The 12763-nt window shown below is 37.9% G+C and overlaps 2 protein-coding genes across 5 annotated transcripts; one reads left to right on the forward strand and one right to left on the reverse strand.

Moving 5' to 3' along the window:
• Window positions 1-4678: 4678 nt before the first annotated feature.
• On the reverse strand, window positions 4679-8761 carry LOC113011008 (uncharacterized). 2 transcript variants are annotated; one of them, XM_026150370.1, is made up of 8 exons: window positions 8615-8761; window positions 7630-7754; window positions 6998-7354; window positions 6690-6909; window positions 6145-6368; window positions 5822-5969; window positions 5607-5716; window positions 4679-5374 (listed from the first exon to the last, which is right to left on the reverse strand). In XM_026150370.1, the coding sequence occupies exons 1-8, from the start codon at window positions 8652-8654 to the stop codon at window positions 5066-5068; spliced, it is 1533 nt and encodes a 510-aa protein (XP_026006155.1). In that variant the 5' UTR covers window positions 8655-8761; the 3' UTR covers window positions 4679-5065. The 2 variants fall into 2 exon arrangements, with proteins under 2 accessions (XP_026006155.1, XP_026006156.1); XM_026150371.1 differs by lacking the exon at window positions 8615-8761 and having other exon boundaries at window positions 6998-7376; window positions 7630-7667.
• A 200-nt stretch (window positions 8762-8961) lies between these two features.
• Window positions 8962-12288, forward strand: LOC113011014 (uncharacterized). Of its 3 annotated transcripts, none has more exons than XM_026150380.1 (4): window positions 8962-9253; window positions 10155-10527; window positions 10620-10700; window positions 11276-12288. In XM_026150380.1, the coding sequence occupies exons 1-4, from the start codon at window positions 9015-9017 to the stop codon at window positions 11648-11650; spliced, it is 1068 nt and encodes a 355-aa protein (XP_026006165.1). In that variant the 5' UTR covers window positions 8962-9014; the 3' UTR covers window positions 11651-12288. The 3 variants fall into 3 exon arrangements, with proteins under 3 accessions (XP_026006165.1, XP_026006166.1, XP_026006167.1); XM_026150381.1 differs by having other exon boundaries at window positions 9014-9248; XM_026150382.1 differs by lacking the exon at window positions 8962-9253 and adding an exon at window positions 9273-9878.
• The last annotated feature ends 475 nt before the right edge of the window (window positions 12289-12763 follow it).

Genomic DNA, 12763 nt, shown 5'->3' on the forward strand with positions numbered 1-12763 from the left:
ACATTAGAAACAAGAACAAATAAAAAGCATGATTTAAAATTGAATAAAACAAGCAAATAAACTATAGCAAATAAAGGTTACTGGCCCAGAGTCATTGGGCAGCTGGGTAAAGGTGGATGTTGATATTCAGTGCCAATTATGCAACCTGTTCAGCCATGTCTATATGCTCTTTTTTTTTTTTTATGCTGTTAATATAGGGAGAAAAAATAAACTTGAATCAATAAACTGATCAAAGAAGCATGGTCTATGGAGCCACAATCTGATCCTGTAGTGTAGCTGCAGTTTGCACAGTTCATGTATTCTCAGACAGATTTGGTTTAGAGCACAGCCAATATTTAGCGTAAGTAGATTTAAATTTACACACACTGGTGATGGCAGCTACATTGCAGCCACAGCCACCCTGGGGCGCACTGACAGAGGCGAGGCTGCCGGACACTGGCACCACCGGGCCCTATGACCACCACCAGTAGGTAACAGGTGAAGTGTCTTGCCCAAGGACACAATGACTGAAACTGTCGGAGCCGGGGCTCGAACCGGCAACCTTCCGATGATAAGACGAACTGTCAACTCTTGAGCCACGATTCAGTCATCCACCCATGTGTGTGAATGACTGAATGTGTAAAGCGCTTTTGAGTCCTTAAGGTACTAATAAAGCGCTTTACAAATACAGGCCATTTACCATTTAAATGGAAAATTTTGTTTGAATTCTGCAATTGAAGACATGCTCAGTTATTTATGAACATGGTCTTTGTTTAAAGCAAGAAATGGATTTGTAACATGGGGGTGCATATCTCATTCTGAAAAAACTTTACTAATAAGTGTTACCCAAAGCCAATCAGCATCAGCCAAGGAATCAGTGTGGCTCTTCTTTGGAAAGACATGAATTCTTAAGCACGAGGGATATTGTGTAATTTTATTTTATTTTTTGTCTTTGAACCCTTTTATAGCCGACAGGTATTGAAGACACGTTTTCTAAGAGGATGAAAGTTGCCATTGTGATGGTGAAAGAAGAAGACATCATCGATGTGTTGGTTGTCGTTGAGGCGGCAGTAATCCTGTCTAATCTGAGGGATGTCTCAAGTGCCATTTCCATGCTGATGGGCCTTCTCTTTGCCCTCAACATAGACTATCCAACGGAACTTAAGGGCATCTTTGAAGTCATTCAGAACATCCTAATGAACATTGGTGGAAGGCAGTGCGTCTCACTAGTGCATGGTCTAAGAAACAGACTCTTGCAGAACGCCATGCAGAACTGTAATTGTATGCTCACAGCATACAATTGCCTTAGTGTTAAGGACAGTTTTTATTTTACTGTTTGTTTTTTTATTCTTGCAAGTTCTCATTCTCACTTTTGTATGTCACTAAATGACTACACTTTACATTCCAGATTAGACAATTACTCATTTGTTCATGGTTTAAGAAACTTACGTGAACAACAATATAATGGTGGACTCTGCAGATGCTTATCTCATCAAGTCAGTAGTTTTTCCTTTGTTTTGCAATTGAGCAGACTCAAACTAATGTTGCTGAAATATTCATATTATCAAATGTTTCAGAAGCATGCACTCATTTTCAGAGATATTGGTTCTGTGGAATTTGTTGCAATTGTTTTTGTTTTTTTGGGGGGTTTTTTTCTCTTTTTTTTTGGCCTGTCCCGTTTGGCTCTTATGCCATCAGAGTTGTTGTCTAAAGGCAAAGAAAGATGCCCAACGGATTTACTTTACCAAATTGACCATCCCAGCCTTGCCGTAATGGTCCATTTGATTCACCTTTTATTGTTCATTTTATTTTCACTTACTGAATACGGGACAGACTTGACTGGGGGAAAGAAGGGGAGAAAGAAAGAGGGAAAGAGAAACAGCTGAGAAGAGGGACGGGGGAGAAGGGCAAAAGACAAAAACCAACAGAATGAGCAGAAAAAGAAAAAAAAAATGCATCTATCAATCACCTGGATCACCTGTTGAGAAAGAAAAAAGAAAACAAGCAGAAGAGAACAAGAGTAATAGAATAAACAACATCACAATGATATATGGGAATATGACAGTAAATACTAAATATTAAACATTATTGTGCAGCACATAAGATCAACAGAACACAGTGTGCTTTGAGGTAGGAGCCAAAAAGGGTGTAGTTTGTGGGTGTGATCACCCGTGTGTACACCTGTGAGCATGGACGCGCTTGTTTTTAAAAGGTTCCTTCATGTAATGATCTGCTAGAGGGTGTGGGGGGGCCACAGCCCCGTCCTCCAGGGCATGAAGCAGGTATGGAGGAGATCAAAACTCCAGACATCCAGAGGCCCCCAGAACACAAGAGACCAAGGAAGACCAACAGAGGGGCAGCCGCGCCACTGTCCCAGAAAGAGCTGAGGAGAGTCCCAGATGAGGGCTCACTCAGCAGCCGTGGAGCAGAAGCCAGGGGGAGTTGCAGTGACGCGCCTGTGAGCTCCGCCGGCAGCCAGCCGTGCCTGAGTGACCGAGCCCCAGGCCCCAATTTGTTGCAATTGTAAACGAAGACAAATAGAAGAGTTTGATGTCTTAGTTGTTATAAACTGATCTTTACTGTCACTCATCAAAGGTTTTGTACTATTTTAATATTTCAAGTTTTGTGCTAACAGGTGTGACTGAGCACAATGAAGTTTAAAAATTTTGCAAATGTAAAGAATAACTTTTCTAAAATAGCAAGTGTCCCGTTGATACATTACAATAATGCAGACTTTATGTTGTTACTTCACAAGAATCACTACTGCTCCTAGAGTATTGGTCAGAATTTAATCTTGACCCAAACTGGGCTCAAGACCAAGTTCAAATTTATTGTTTCGCAGGGAGCAACTTTTGAGTTTTGATGGATTGTGAGCCTGATGAGCTACGTCACTGATTTCTGTTTCTCAGATGACTAAGATGGCACAATAAATGTTGAATGTTGCATGCTCATGAGTAATTATCTTGTCATGTTCTTAAAACAAACTTTCTGCCTGAATTGATCAGATACACTTTAATGGAATCTGTGGGTTTTTATTTTTTTTCTGTAAACAACAGAAAATTTATTTAAAGGAATGTAGATATTTAAACCTGAACTCTAAGATAAGCCTAACAGGTAGTTTTGCTGAAATGGACGTTAGAAAGCTTAAAAAAGAAAAACTTAAGATGTTCAATACACATTTTTCTTTACATCCAGTCAGTCAACTCTGATAATTAAAATGAAACTGATTTACGAGTTCACTCAGCTACTTTAAGGAGCTCAGTTAATTAATAAACTTAAATCAACTTAGCTAACAGATTATGTTAAGCTGAAATAGATTCCTAAGTTAAAAGAACTACTAAAGTATTTGAATTAACTGAAAAACCCAAGTCAACTGAACTAGGACAAGAGTTTAAACAATAGATTATTTTAATTTAGCTGAAAGGGTTTTCCCAAGTAAAAATGACAATTAAAGGAGTTGAACTGGCTAACAAATCTCAGTCAACTAAACTAAGATGAAAGTTTAGACGACATGTGATTTTTCATCAACACAACATTTGGTTGTGTTACAAGAACAAACTCTATTTCTTGACTTAACTTAAAATTTTAAGGCAGCCCTTTACCTGATATTTTTAAGTTGAAACAAGTTATATTTTACAGTGTGGTTTAAACTGTGAATATACTGCTGTGTATTGAAGTTCCTCTTGTTTTGCATAGAAATATACTATAATATATATAATATAATATAGTCGGCCTCTTGTGTAAAGGACACAGTGATGCTAAAGTCAGAAGCTGTGGTCAGTTCAGTCAGCCCAGGTTTCAGTATTCATGACATGCCTGAGGTAAAATTTGACCTCACTCCCCCTTAGTTAAAAGAAATAATGAAAGCGCATGAAAAAACTCCTGACTTAACTCTCTGTGCTTGCATTGGGATGGCTCTCAGGAAGGCATCAGTGCAGCACTGTACCAGTGACAGTGATGTAAGCTACTCATCATTGGTTTTGGGTCAAAAACTGCACCAAAGGCTAATTACCACCTCAATTCCTGAAAAGCAGGAAATGTATGAATGATTTTGAGCATATATGTATTCTGCCCGTTCCATTATTTTATGATACAGGCAATAATTCATGAACCCTGTCTGTGTCTATCCTATGAATTCTAGCCAAAAGCACCTGAGAACATGCACACTGCAAAAACAGCTATACTTGAAACAAGCCAAATATTCTTAAATCTGACAAAATTTTCTTGTTTTGAGCAAAAAAATCTGCCAATGGGGTAAGCAAAAGTTGCTTGACTAGAATTCTTAAAACTAGCAAATTAATCTAACTGCCATATGCCTTTTAACTAGACAAAATTGTCTAAAATGTATGCTTATTTGAAGAAAATATGACTTATTATAAGTAAAAGATACTTTGATATTTAGAAAATCTGTACCTAAAATGAGTATTATGCTTTCTTGAACAAGCTGTTTTCAAGAATTATTTGCTTACTTTAAGATTCGACACCTTAATTTAGATTTTTCACATAAAAAAAACACCTTACTATAGGACAAATTTTCTTAAAACTGAATTGTTTCTTTCTTGATTGAGCTAACTATAAGAATTATGTTTCGACTCTGAGAACAATAATCAGCAAAAATTCCTGAGAATAAGACACCATCTCTTCAAAAAGCTACTAAAAATAAGGGAATTCATCTTAAATTAAGACAGCAAAAGCACTCTTAGATTTTGCACTTTTATTGACACAGCAATGGGTCAGTAACTCACTGAGGTCTGTTCCAGGAGAATCATGTCTAAAATTATACATTTCAGCAGGGTACTGTGTAACATGGCCAATATAAGAAGTGCATATTCCAGATACTCTTAACATGAATAATAACAGTATAACACACTCATGGCTGGTATCAAAAATAAATTTTGCTGAAGCTTAAAACAATCACTATTTCAAATCCTATATTACATAACATTTTAGAAGAACAAGTTTAACGACCACACAAACAAACATGTGTTTTACATTTGAATAACTTTTCTAGAGAGAAAAAAAACAACCTCACTGACCAACACTGAGTCTGATAAACAAGGCAGATGGAGTCTGTCATCTGAGAGACTCACTCAATGAATGACTTCCACTCACCAAGCGCCTTCTTGTAAGAGGGGGTTGAATCTCGGTCATGGATGGAGTCTTTGAGTATTTCAGTTTGCAAGACAGACAGCAGCGTGGAAATGCACTTTGGATATGTGAGGTGGAGGGCATAGTAATATGCCATCAGATAGAGCAGTCCCTCATTAAGATCCTTCCGGTCAAAAGTGCTCACTGGTGTGGTTCCAACAGCTATCATGCAGTTGCCTTCAGAGACAAGCAGAACTGGACAAGCCAGGGGTCGCTGACGCAGGTAGCCTTCAGGGTCTTCTGAAGTCTACATGACAGAAAAAAAGAGGATTAGAACAAGACCGTAAGAAATACAATTTTTGAGTTGCATTACAGTTTAAAATAGATCAACTTTTTTTGTAGGTTTTATTAACATCAACATGTTATGGGGATCTGAACTTTAAGAATATTTGACTGACTCCACAGTAAAATATATAAAATGAAAACATGAGTAACTGCAAAATTCAACAATATATACACATAGAATATTGCAGCCTTACCTTTAGGACATGGAAAAAAGCCTCACTACAGATGCCCAGCTTCTTAGGTGGTACTGTGCTGGAAGGGAAAAGCACGGGAAGGGCTCTGAACACAGCTGCTGCATGTTCCACTGGTTTGAAAAAAGAAAAATAAGACAGGGCAACACCATTAAGCATTGCAAATAATGTAATCTGCAAAGCATAAATGTAGACAAATCAAGATACTGTAGCATTACCTCCATCCAAAGTTTTTGGCGGCTTCATAACTTTCTTCATGACACCATAAAACTGCACCTTCGAGTAGAAGATTTCCCATCTATCCTTCATCTCAGAAATGTATTTCAAGTTGGATGGTTGAATAATTCTCCGCAGCTCATCAAGGACCTGAAAAATACAGACAGAAACCCAACTGAGATAGATCTGTCTACCTCTGTATCTGGTCTTGACAATAAGTGATAACAATTTAAACATGAGGGCCAGTATTTAAGAAATTTGAAAATCATATCAAAATGTCCCCAAAGGAATAACAGGATGGCTAAAAGAAATAAGTGCTGCTTACATGGTCCAGTTCTCTGAAACAAGGATATGCCTCTAGTATCTTCACTGCTCTGTCCTGCTCCTTTATAGCATCAGAGTTAATGAATTGTCTTCTAGACTCAAACTCCAGGTTCAGCAGTTGGGTAACAGCAGCTTTGTTCGGTTTTTTGGTCTTGTATATTTCTTGAAGTGTCTTGTAGTGTCTTGCCTGGGTTTTTTGGCTGTCAAAGAAGTCAGCTGAACCAGCTAAACACACAGAGCAGAGGTGTGTAAATAATTTATTGCCACAGTAAGGCTTTATATATCTGTTATTGGTGCAAAACAATAATACAAAAATACCAAAATATTTCTGTAAATTAGATCAACAAATTAACTAACCACCTATCTTAAAATTGTTCATTAATCCTGTGAAGTTGTCACTATTAAATGGAACACAAAGATTCCAAGATAAACAGTGAAGTAGTTGTGTTCCATTGTTAGCAGAATTAAAAAAAAAAAAAAAAAAGGATCGTCCAAACCACATTTACACTCAGGCTGTAATAAGAGGGTGCATTATATTATACTTACATTCTTCATCACTGCCATCCTGGTGGTGCACTGGGGTGCCCATCGATCTAACTGGTGATTTATCTAGAATAATAGTTGATGCACTGGACTCCCCACTGCTGTCACTTTTTGCAACGCTTTCATTCCCATCCTTTCTTGGCTTCTTCGCAGGAGGTTTTTTGCCCTTCCTTGGACTTTTGACATTGGAGAGTCTCTTCATTAGCTTTTTAGCAACATGCTCCTAACAGGTACAAACGGTAAAAATTAAAAGATGATAAGATACATCACTCATGATTAACACAGAGTGGTATTGAGCAAATGCTACTTACCCACTCACCACACGTTTCTTTAAGCATTGGGTAGTACTCCATTAATCGCTTTGCCATGGCATCAACCTCATGTTTGCTGGGGTATCTGGAGTCTTCAGCTGCTCTTGCTATCGAAATCATGTTTGTCATGGTGTTTCTTACAAGTCGACAAAAGAGTTCCTTTGACAAAGGTTCAGCACACTCTGTCCCCAGCCGCTTCTTTTCAAAGTAGGAATGTCGAGCTTGCTCAAGTTCACTGTCTGTGAAGACTATGTACTCTGGGTTGGACATAGTCACAAACTTAGAAGTGCTGGGTTCCTCTCTGGAGAAGTCACCATCTCCAGTAGTTGTTAGCATTTTTTCAGCAGCAGTCTTGTTCTAAAATACAGTGTACATGGGGCTAATTTCACATAAAATTGCACAAGAACTTTAGGTCTCTACACATGAAAGAAAGTACAACAAAATATCAGTAAAGTGTTGAACAATAAAAAATATGTATATTTAATAAATGTGTGGGCCACTTGATTTAAATCAAAACTAAAGAAGATTCTACTGTCTATCTGTTAAGTGAGTATTGGTGGAATTACTTGAAACTGCATAAAACAAGCTGGTGTGTTCTCAGTTTTGTCACACAGCGATAGGACAGAACTTACTTCTTCACATTTGTGCACTGCAAGCCATAGAGCCCGACGCCTGAGGAAATGTTCAGGACCAGGAAACAGATCTTTGATGTCATCTCGTGAAAGTGATGAGAGCAGGTCTTCTCCAACATTTGCTTCTGCAATAGGAGTTTCCAATTATCACTACATTGCATCATCCTCATGTGCAAGCCAGCTGACAGCTTTGCTTGGGTAACAAACAGGATGCACAAGAAACATAATTTAATATTTGCCATTTAAAAACAATACTCTATTCCATTATATTCCCTCCTGACTGCTCCACAGGTTCTAAATTACCTTCCTCCCATTGACTGGAAAAAGTATTATATTTGTGATTCGCTTGCACCTTTCGTCCACATGTAAACAGCGTTTTCAGTCACTGAAAAAGGAGATTTCTAAAAACGCTTGCCAGGGTGGATATTTTCGAAAACTCCTTTTTTGCATTTAGGTGTGGACGAGAAAAACGGAGAAAACGCAGCGTCAAAGGTGTGGGCCTTGTGCGCCACGTTATTGTTTCGGTGAAATGAATTTCTACAATACTGTTACTGTTAATTGTACCCTCTGCAGTGTTTAAATACTTACATATACACAGTTACTGTCCCTCCAGACTGGGTTCTGCTTCTATGCCCCATCTTTCTTTACTATTTCCCACTGAGGCTTCTAGACTTCTGATTGGCCAACATTTCTACACGGTTAGGAATATATCGCCACCTGTTGCTTTGGCATGTTCCTAGCAGCGTTTTCCTTCATTTCTGCGTTTCCGTGTGGACGGGATTATTTTTAAAATGAAAACGGAAAATCTCCGTTTTCAGAAATACCCATGTATGTAGTGTAATAGCACTAGCATATTTAAATATGCTAATGCAACTAAGCTAACCGCACAAGCTAAGCTAACAACCGGGTATAGCCTGCCATGCTAGCGACTTACCATGCAACATAGCAGAACACAAAACATAGAAAAAACAAAACAGTCACATACCTTTCAGGGTGGCAATTGTTATTTCGTCCAGTTTCTCCATAGCATGCCTTAATTTCTTCACACTGTACCACTGTATCCCGGACCCAAAAATATTACTAATCCTGCAATCCAAATTTGAGGCGCGAAGCTAGAGGCACGAAGCTGGACTGTACCAACTCAGGAGTATGGGGTTGTGTACAGAAATGGTTTAGTTCGCTGTTTTATATCTATAAAATTCTATATATTTAAAGATTTAACTATTTAGTTAGATTATATTAAGTAAATACTGACATGTCGGTACTATTACTTAGTACAGCTGTTATAAGGCACCGAATTAGGATAGCCATTCCTACCCCTTAATGGAATAATCCTGGTCATCTTGGCTTTATGGGAGAAACGGTTCACAGACCAGTGAAACAAAATGATTTGGCGCTGTGTTATCTGCTTCGTTTTTGTGGGTCTGACCCTCAAATCCTTACTGAGTCATATTAATTCTGCACATAGCCATAGTCCAGATTTCCGTGTAGTTTGTGGCATAGATGGATGTGTCAAAGAATATCGTGTTTACAATTCATTTTGGTATCACATTCGTCGAACACACTCCGACCACCTTGGCAATGGACGATGCAGCGGATCGACTAGGACACAAAAATCTGTAAGGTGAGACTGACTATATACTTTGATATCTTTGAAAATAATCATATAAAGTATTCATGTTAGATTCCTACTTGTGTTTACAGCTTAACAGTAGATATGTTAATGCTAATTCCTTATGATCCACATCAATGCTATTTCTAAACAATTTTTCTGAGTGCTTAATTTCTCCTAATAGAGAAAACACAATTTTTATTTTTTTTTTTTACTTTTGTTTTAAATAAACCAATGGGCATGGTCCAGAGTCTCCTTGGTTGTTTGTGTTTATTAATATTCATTGTTTCAGTTAGTTTCCTGGTTATTTGTTAATTATTTCCTGTGTTTAGGTGTTCTCCGTGCCTCCCTTGTCTTGAGTCAAGTGTCCCTGGTTTGATGTTCATGTTTATTCAAGTTTTACTTTGATAGTCCCATGCCCTGCATCAGTGTATTCTGTTGCCCTTCCCCCTGGTCTCTTCTCATCTGATTAGTGTCAGCTGTGTTTCGTACCTGTCTGCCAATTCCTCGTTTCCCTGTGTGTGTGTATATTTAGTGTGTGCTTCCCTCTGTTCTTTGTCGGATCGTCTGCATTTTCTCCTCTGTGTCATCTGTGTTCCCTCCCTCAGGTTTTCATGTCTCATGCTCCTTGCTCCAGGTTGTAAGGTTTTTGCAACATTTTCAATGTTTCCTGTGTTCTTTAGTTTAGCTTTCCAGGTTTAGGTTTTTGAGGATTTTTAAAGCTCTTAAACTACAGTTAAGCTACCAAATATCAATCAGCAATAAATTAGTAACAATTTATTAAACTAAGTCTGAAAACATACATATTTTGGAGTAAATTATCAAATGCAGAATAGAATTATTTAGAAATGATCAGTGTAGCTTGTAATTAATATCTTTAACTAGTCAATTAATCAATTAATCTCAATTGCAGTTCTAGGAGGGAACCCTCATCAGCGGAGAACAGAAGTCTGAGTAACATGTGGGCCTACAGGACTGATCCAGTGGTCGAAAACCAGCCAACAAGCCAGCCAACAATGGATGCAGCTGTAGACACCAGATTGAACTCAGGAGAAGATGCAGTGATTGATCAAAACACAATACAGCATGATCCAGACAGTGTGTGCCTCGAACATTTTGGTACTTTTGACAATAATAAGACATTGTACTCTGGCTTCGATGATGGTGCCCATATCTCGCAAAGGCCCCTTGTTCCATCCCAGACCAACAATGATACCTCGACTCCAAACATTTCAGCAGCTTGTCCAAGCGGGTTCGCAGATGGAGTAGCATCATCCCAATCTATGGTGAGTCTATCACTACTGAACAATAACAACTTCTTTTGATAAAACATTTTACCAGTTTATAACACTCCTATATTTATTTCTCTTTTCTGAAGGATGACTCCTGCCACGATGTTCTTACCAGACAAGCAACAGCTCTTGTATTGACTGCAAGAGAGAAACATCGTCTTTCACAGGTTTGTGCTCATACAAAATTAGAATGATTATTTTAACATGTGGCTCTATTTTTTTTCATCATTTATTATTAACAATTTCCCTAAACTGTAACAGCCTTTAATTCATTCTGATTATCCTAATAGTAACTATGCAAAACCGAGCATCACTTGTATGTGCCTCCAACTTTCCAACAAATGACTATGACTGCCTTAGGTAAACTAAGGCAGTCATAGTCTCCAGCCATCCATCCATTTGCCTCCGCCTATCCTTTTCAGGGTTGCTCCCATCACAAGCCTTCCTCTGCCACCTAACTCTTAGTCTCAGTTTAAAAAGGAAAATTGTAATCTTAATTAAACTAAAAATTTGAGTTTTGCAAGAAATCCGAGAAGGAATTTAAAAAAAAATTTTTTTTCCTTCAGTTTCAGTGAGGGAAAAAATCTATAAGAAACAGTCAAATAATTCTATGCAGTTTTTTTGGTTGCAGAGCTACGTACGTTATTAGTCCTTACATTATAAGTTGTCTATTCGCTAAAAATAAATCTCTTTTAATAGCAAACAACTAAGATGTCGTTTGTCCTTTCTGTCTGTTTTTCAGAGTGGTGTGAATGATGTCGTTGCAGCATTACAACAGTATCAGGCATCGTTGGTCAATAATCTGAGAAGTCAGGTACAAAAGGTTTTCCAGCAGCATCATGGAAGTGGACTTGAAAAAGATGTTTTGGCAGTCTTCGACCAGATTGAGGATCCATTTGCCTCTGTTTCAACAACATACAGGCAGGATGATGTGATAAAGAGAAATTTCAATTTTGTGGAGTCCGAGGAGGTTTGTGTTGGGTATACTGCTGTCATGGGGAAAAAAAGGGAAAAAAAGATTCCTCACTACTGTGCCCAAATGTTTTCATTATGTTCCGCTTGTCAGAAGTTTGGAGCAGTTATTGTCCCATCCAAGAGTTTTGGCATTGATAGATGAGCAGAAAAATTTGAGAAATGAGTATTTATATGATATCATAGATGGAGAACTCATGAAGTCTCACCGTTTATTTTCTGCACACCCCTCTGCCTTACAGATTATCCTTTACTCAGATGAAATTGAAATTTGTAACCCACTTGGGTCTCATGCCTCCAAAAATAAGTTGGTAATGTTCTATTATACTTTGGGAAACATTAATCCTAAATATCGATCAAAACTACCTGCCATTCGTCTACTTGCCATTGCAAAAAAGAGTGCGCTTTCTGATTGATGCAGCCAAAGGTACTGAACACTACGCATTCATTCTTGAACTCATTGAGATAGTTCAGATTTTACTTGCTCCTGTCATCAGTCTGCAGACTATTAACAAGTTGAAAATCCTCATTGAACAGCACTTGAAGCACATGAAAGCCCTATTCCCATATAACAACATCACACCAAAACAACATTATTTGATTCATACACCAAGCCAAATTAAACGTTTGGGACCAATGGTCCGTCATATGTGCATGAGATTTGAATCGAAACATTGCTTTTTCAAACAATGGGCGTCAAAAATAAATTTTAAAAATGTTTGCAAATCTTTAATAAAGCATAATCAAATGTATGAATGTTGTCAGAATGTGGATAGTTTTGATCACCCCCATTTTTTCCAATGAATGCACATTAGGACCAACCTCAGAAGTAAGCATAATGTCATACTTAAAAGAAAAAATGAGGGCCTTCCTTGGAAATGATGAAGTAAACCATGCAGTGACTGTTAAATGGCTTAATCTAAATGGTAACAAATACATAAGGGATAGGTCATTAATTGTTTGTGCTGTTGGTTCTAGTGGTTTACCTATATTTGGGCTTGTGAAAAATATCTATGTGATCAATTCATCATTGTACTGTTTTGAATTCCAGCAGCACAATACCATTTGTTATGACAAAGATTACATGTCATATAAGATAGAGATTCCAAACATGGCACAAGCAACGGAGCTGATATCCGCTGATAATCTTATGGATTTCACTCCATATTACAGTTTCACACACAAAGATATGACATATGCAGTCATGAAATATTACCTGTGTGATGTAATTGGACTACACATGAGTTCAGCAGATGTT

The sequence above is a fragment of the Astatotilapia calliptera genome, chromosome 18 (assembly GCF_900246225.1).
Source record: "Astatotilapia calliptera chromosome 18, fAstCal1.2, whole genome shotgun sequence".
NCBI classification, from domain to species: Eukaryota; Metazoa; Chordata; class Actinopteri; order Cichliformes; family Cichlidae; genus Astatotilapia; species Astatotilapia calliptera.

Excerpts from the sequence above, each read along its gene's own strand:
- LOC113011008 (XM_026150370.1), bottom strand. The coding sequence starts at position 8,654 with ATGGAGAAACTGGACGAAATAACAATTGCCACCCTGAAAG. Across the intron at positions 5,970-6,144 it reads GTTTCAGAGAACTGGACCAT|GTCCTTGATGAGCTGCGGAG; the intron begins GTAAGCAGCACT and ends TGTATTTTTCAG. Across the intron at positions 5,375-5,606 it reads CTTTTTTCCATGTCCTAAAG|ACTTCAGAAGACCCTGAAGG; the intron begins GTAAGGCTGCAA and ends TCTGTCATGTAG.
- LOC113011014 (XM_026150380.1), top strand. The coding sequence starts at position 9,015 with ATGATTTGGCGCTGTGTTATCTGCTTCGTTTTTGTGGGTCTGACCCTC. Across the intron at positions 10,528-10,619 it reads TAGCATCATCCCAATCTATG|GATGACTCCTGCCACGATGT; the intron begins GTGAGTCTATCA and ends TCTTTTCTGAAG. Across the intron at positions 10,701-11,275 it reads AGAAACATCGTCTTTCACAG|AGTGGTGTGAATGATGTCGT; the intron begins GTTTGTGCTCAT and ends TCTGTTTTTCAG.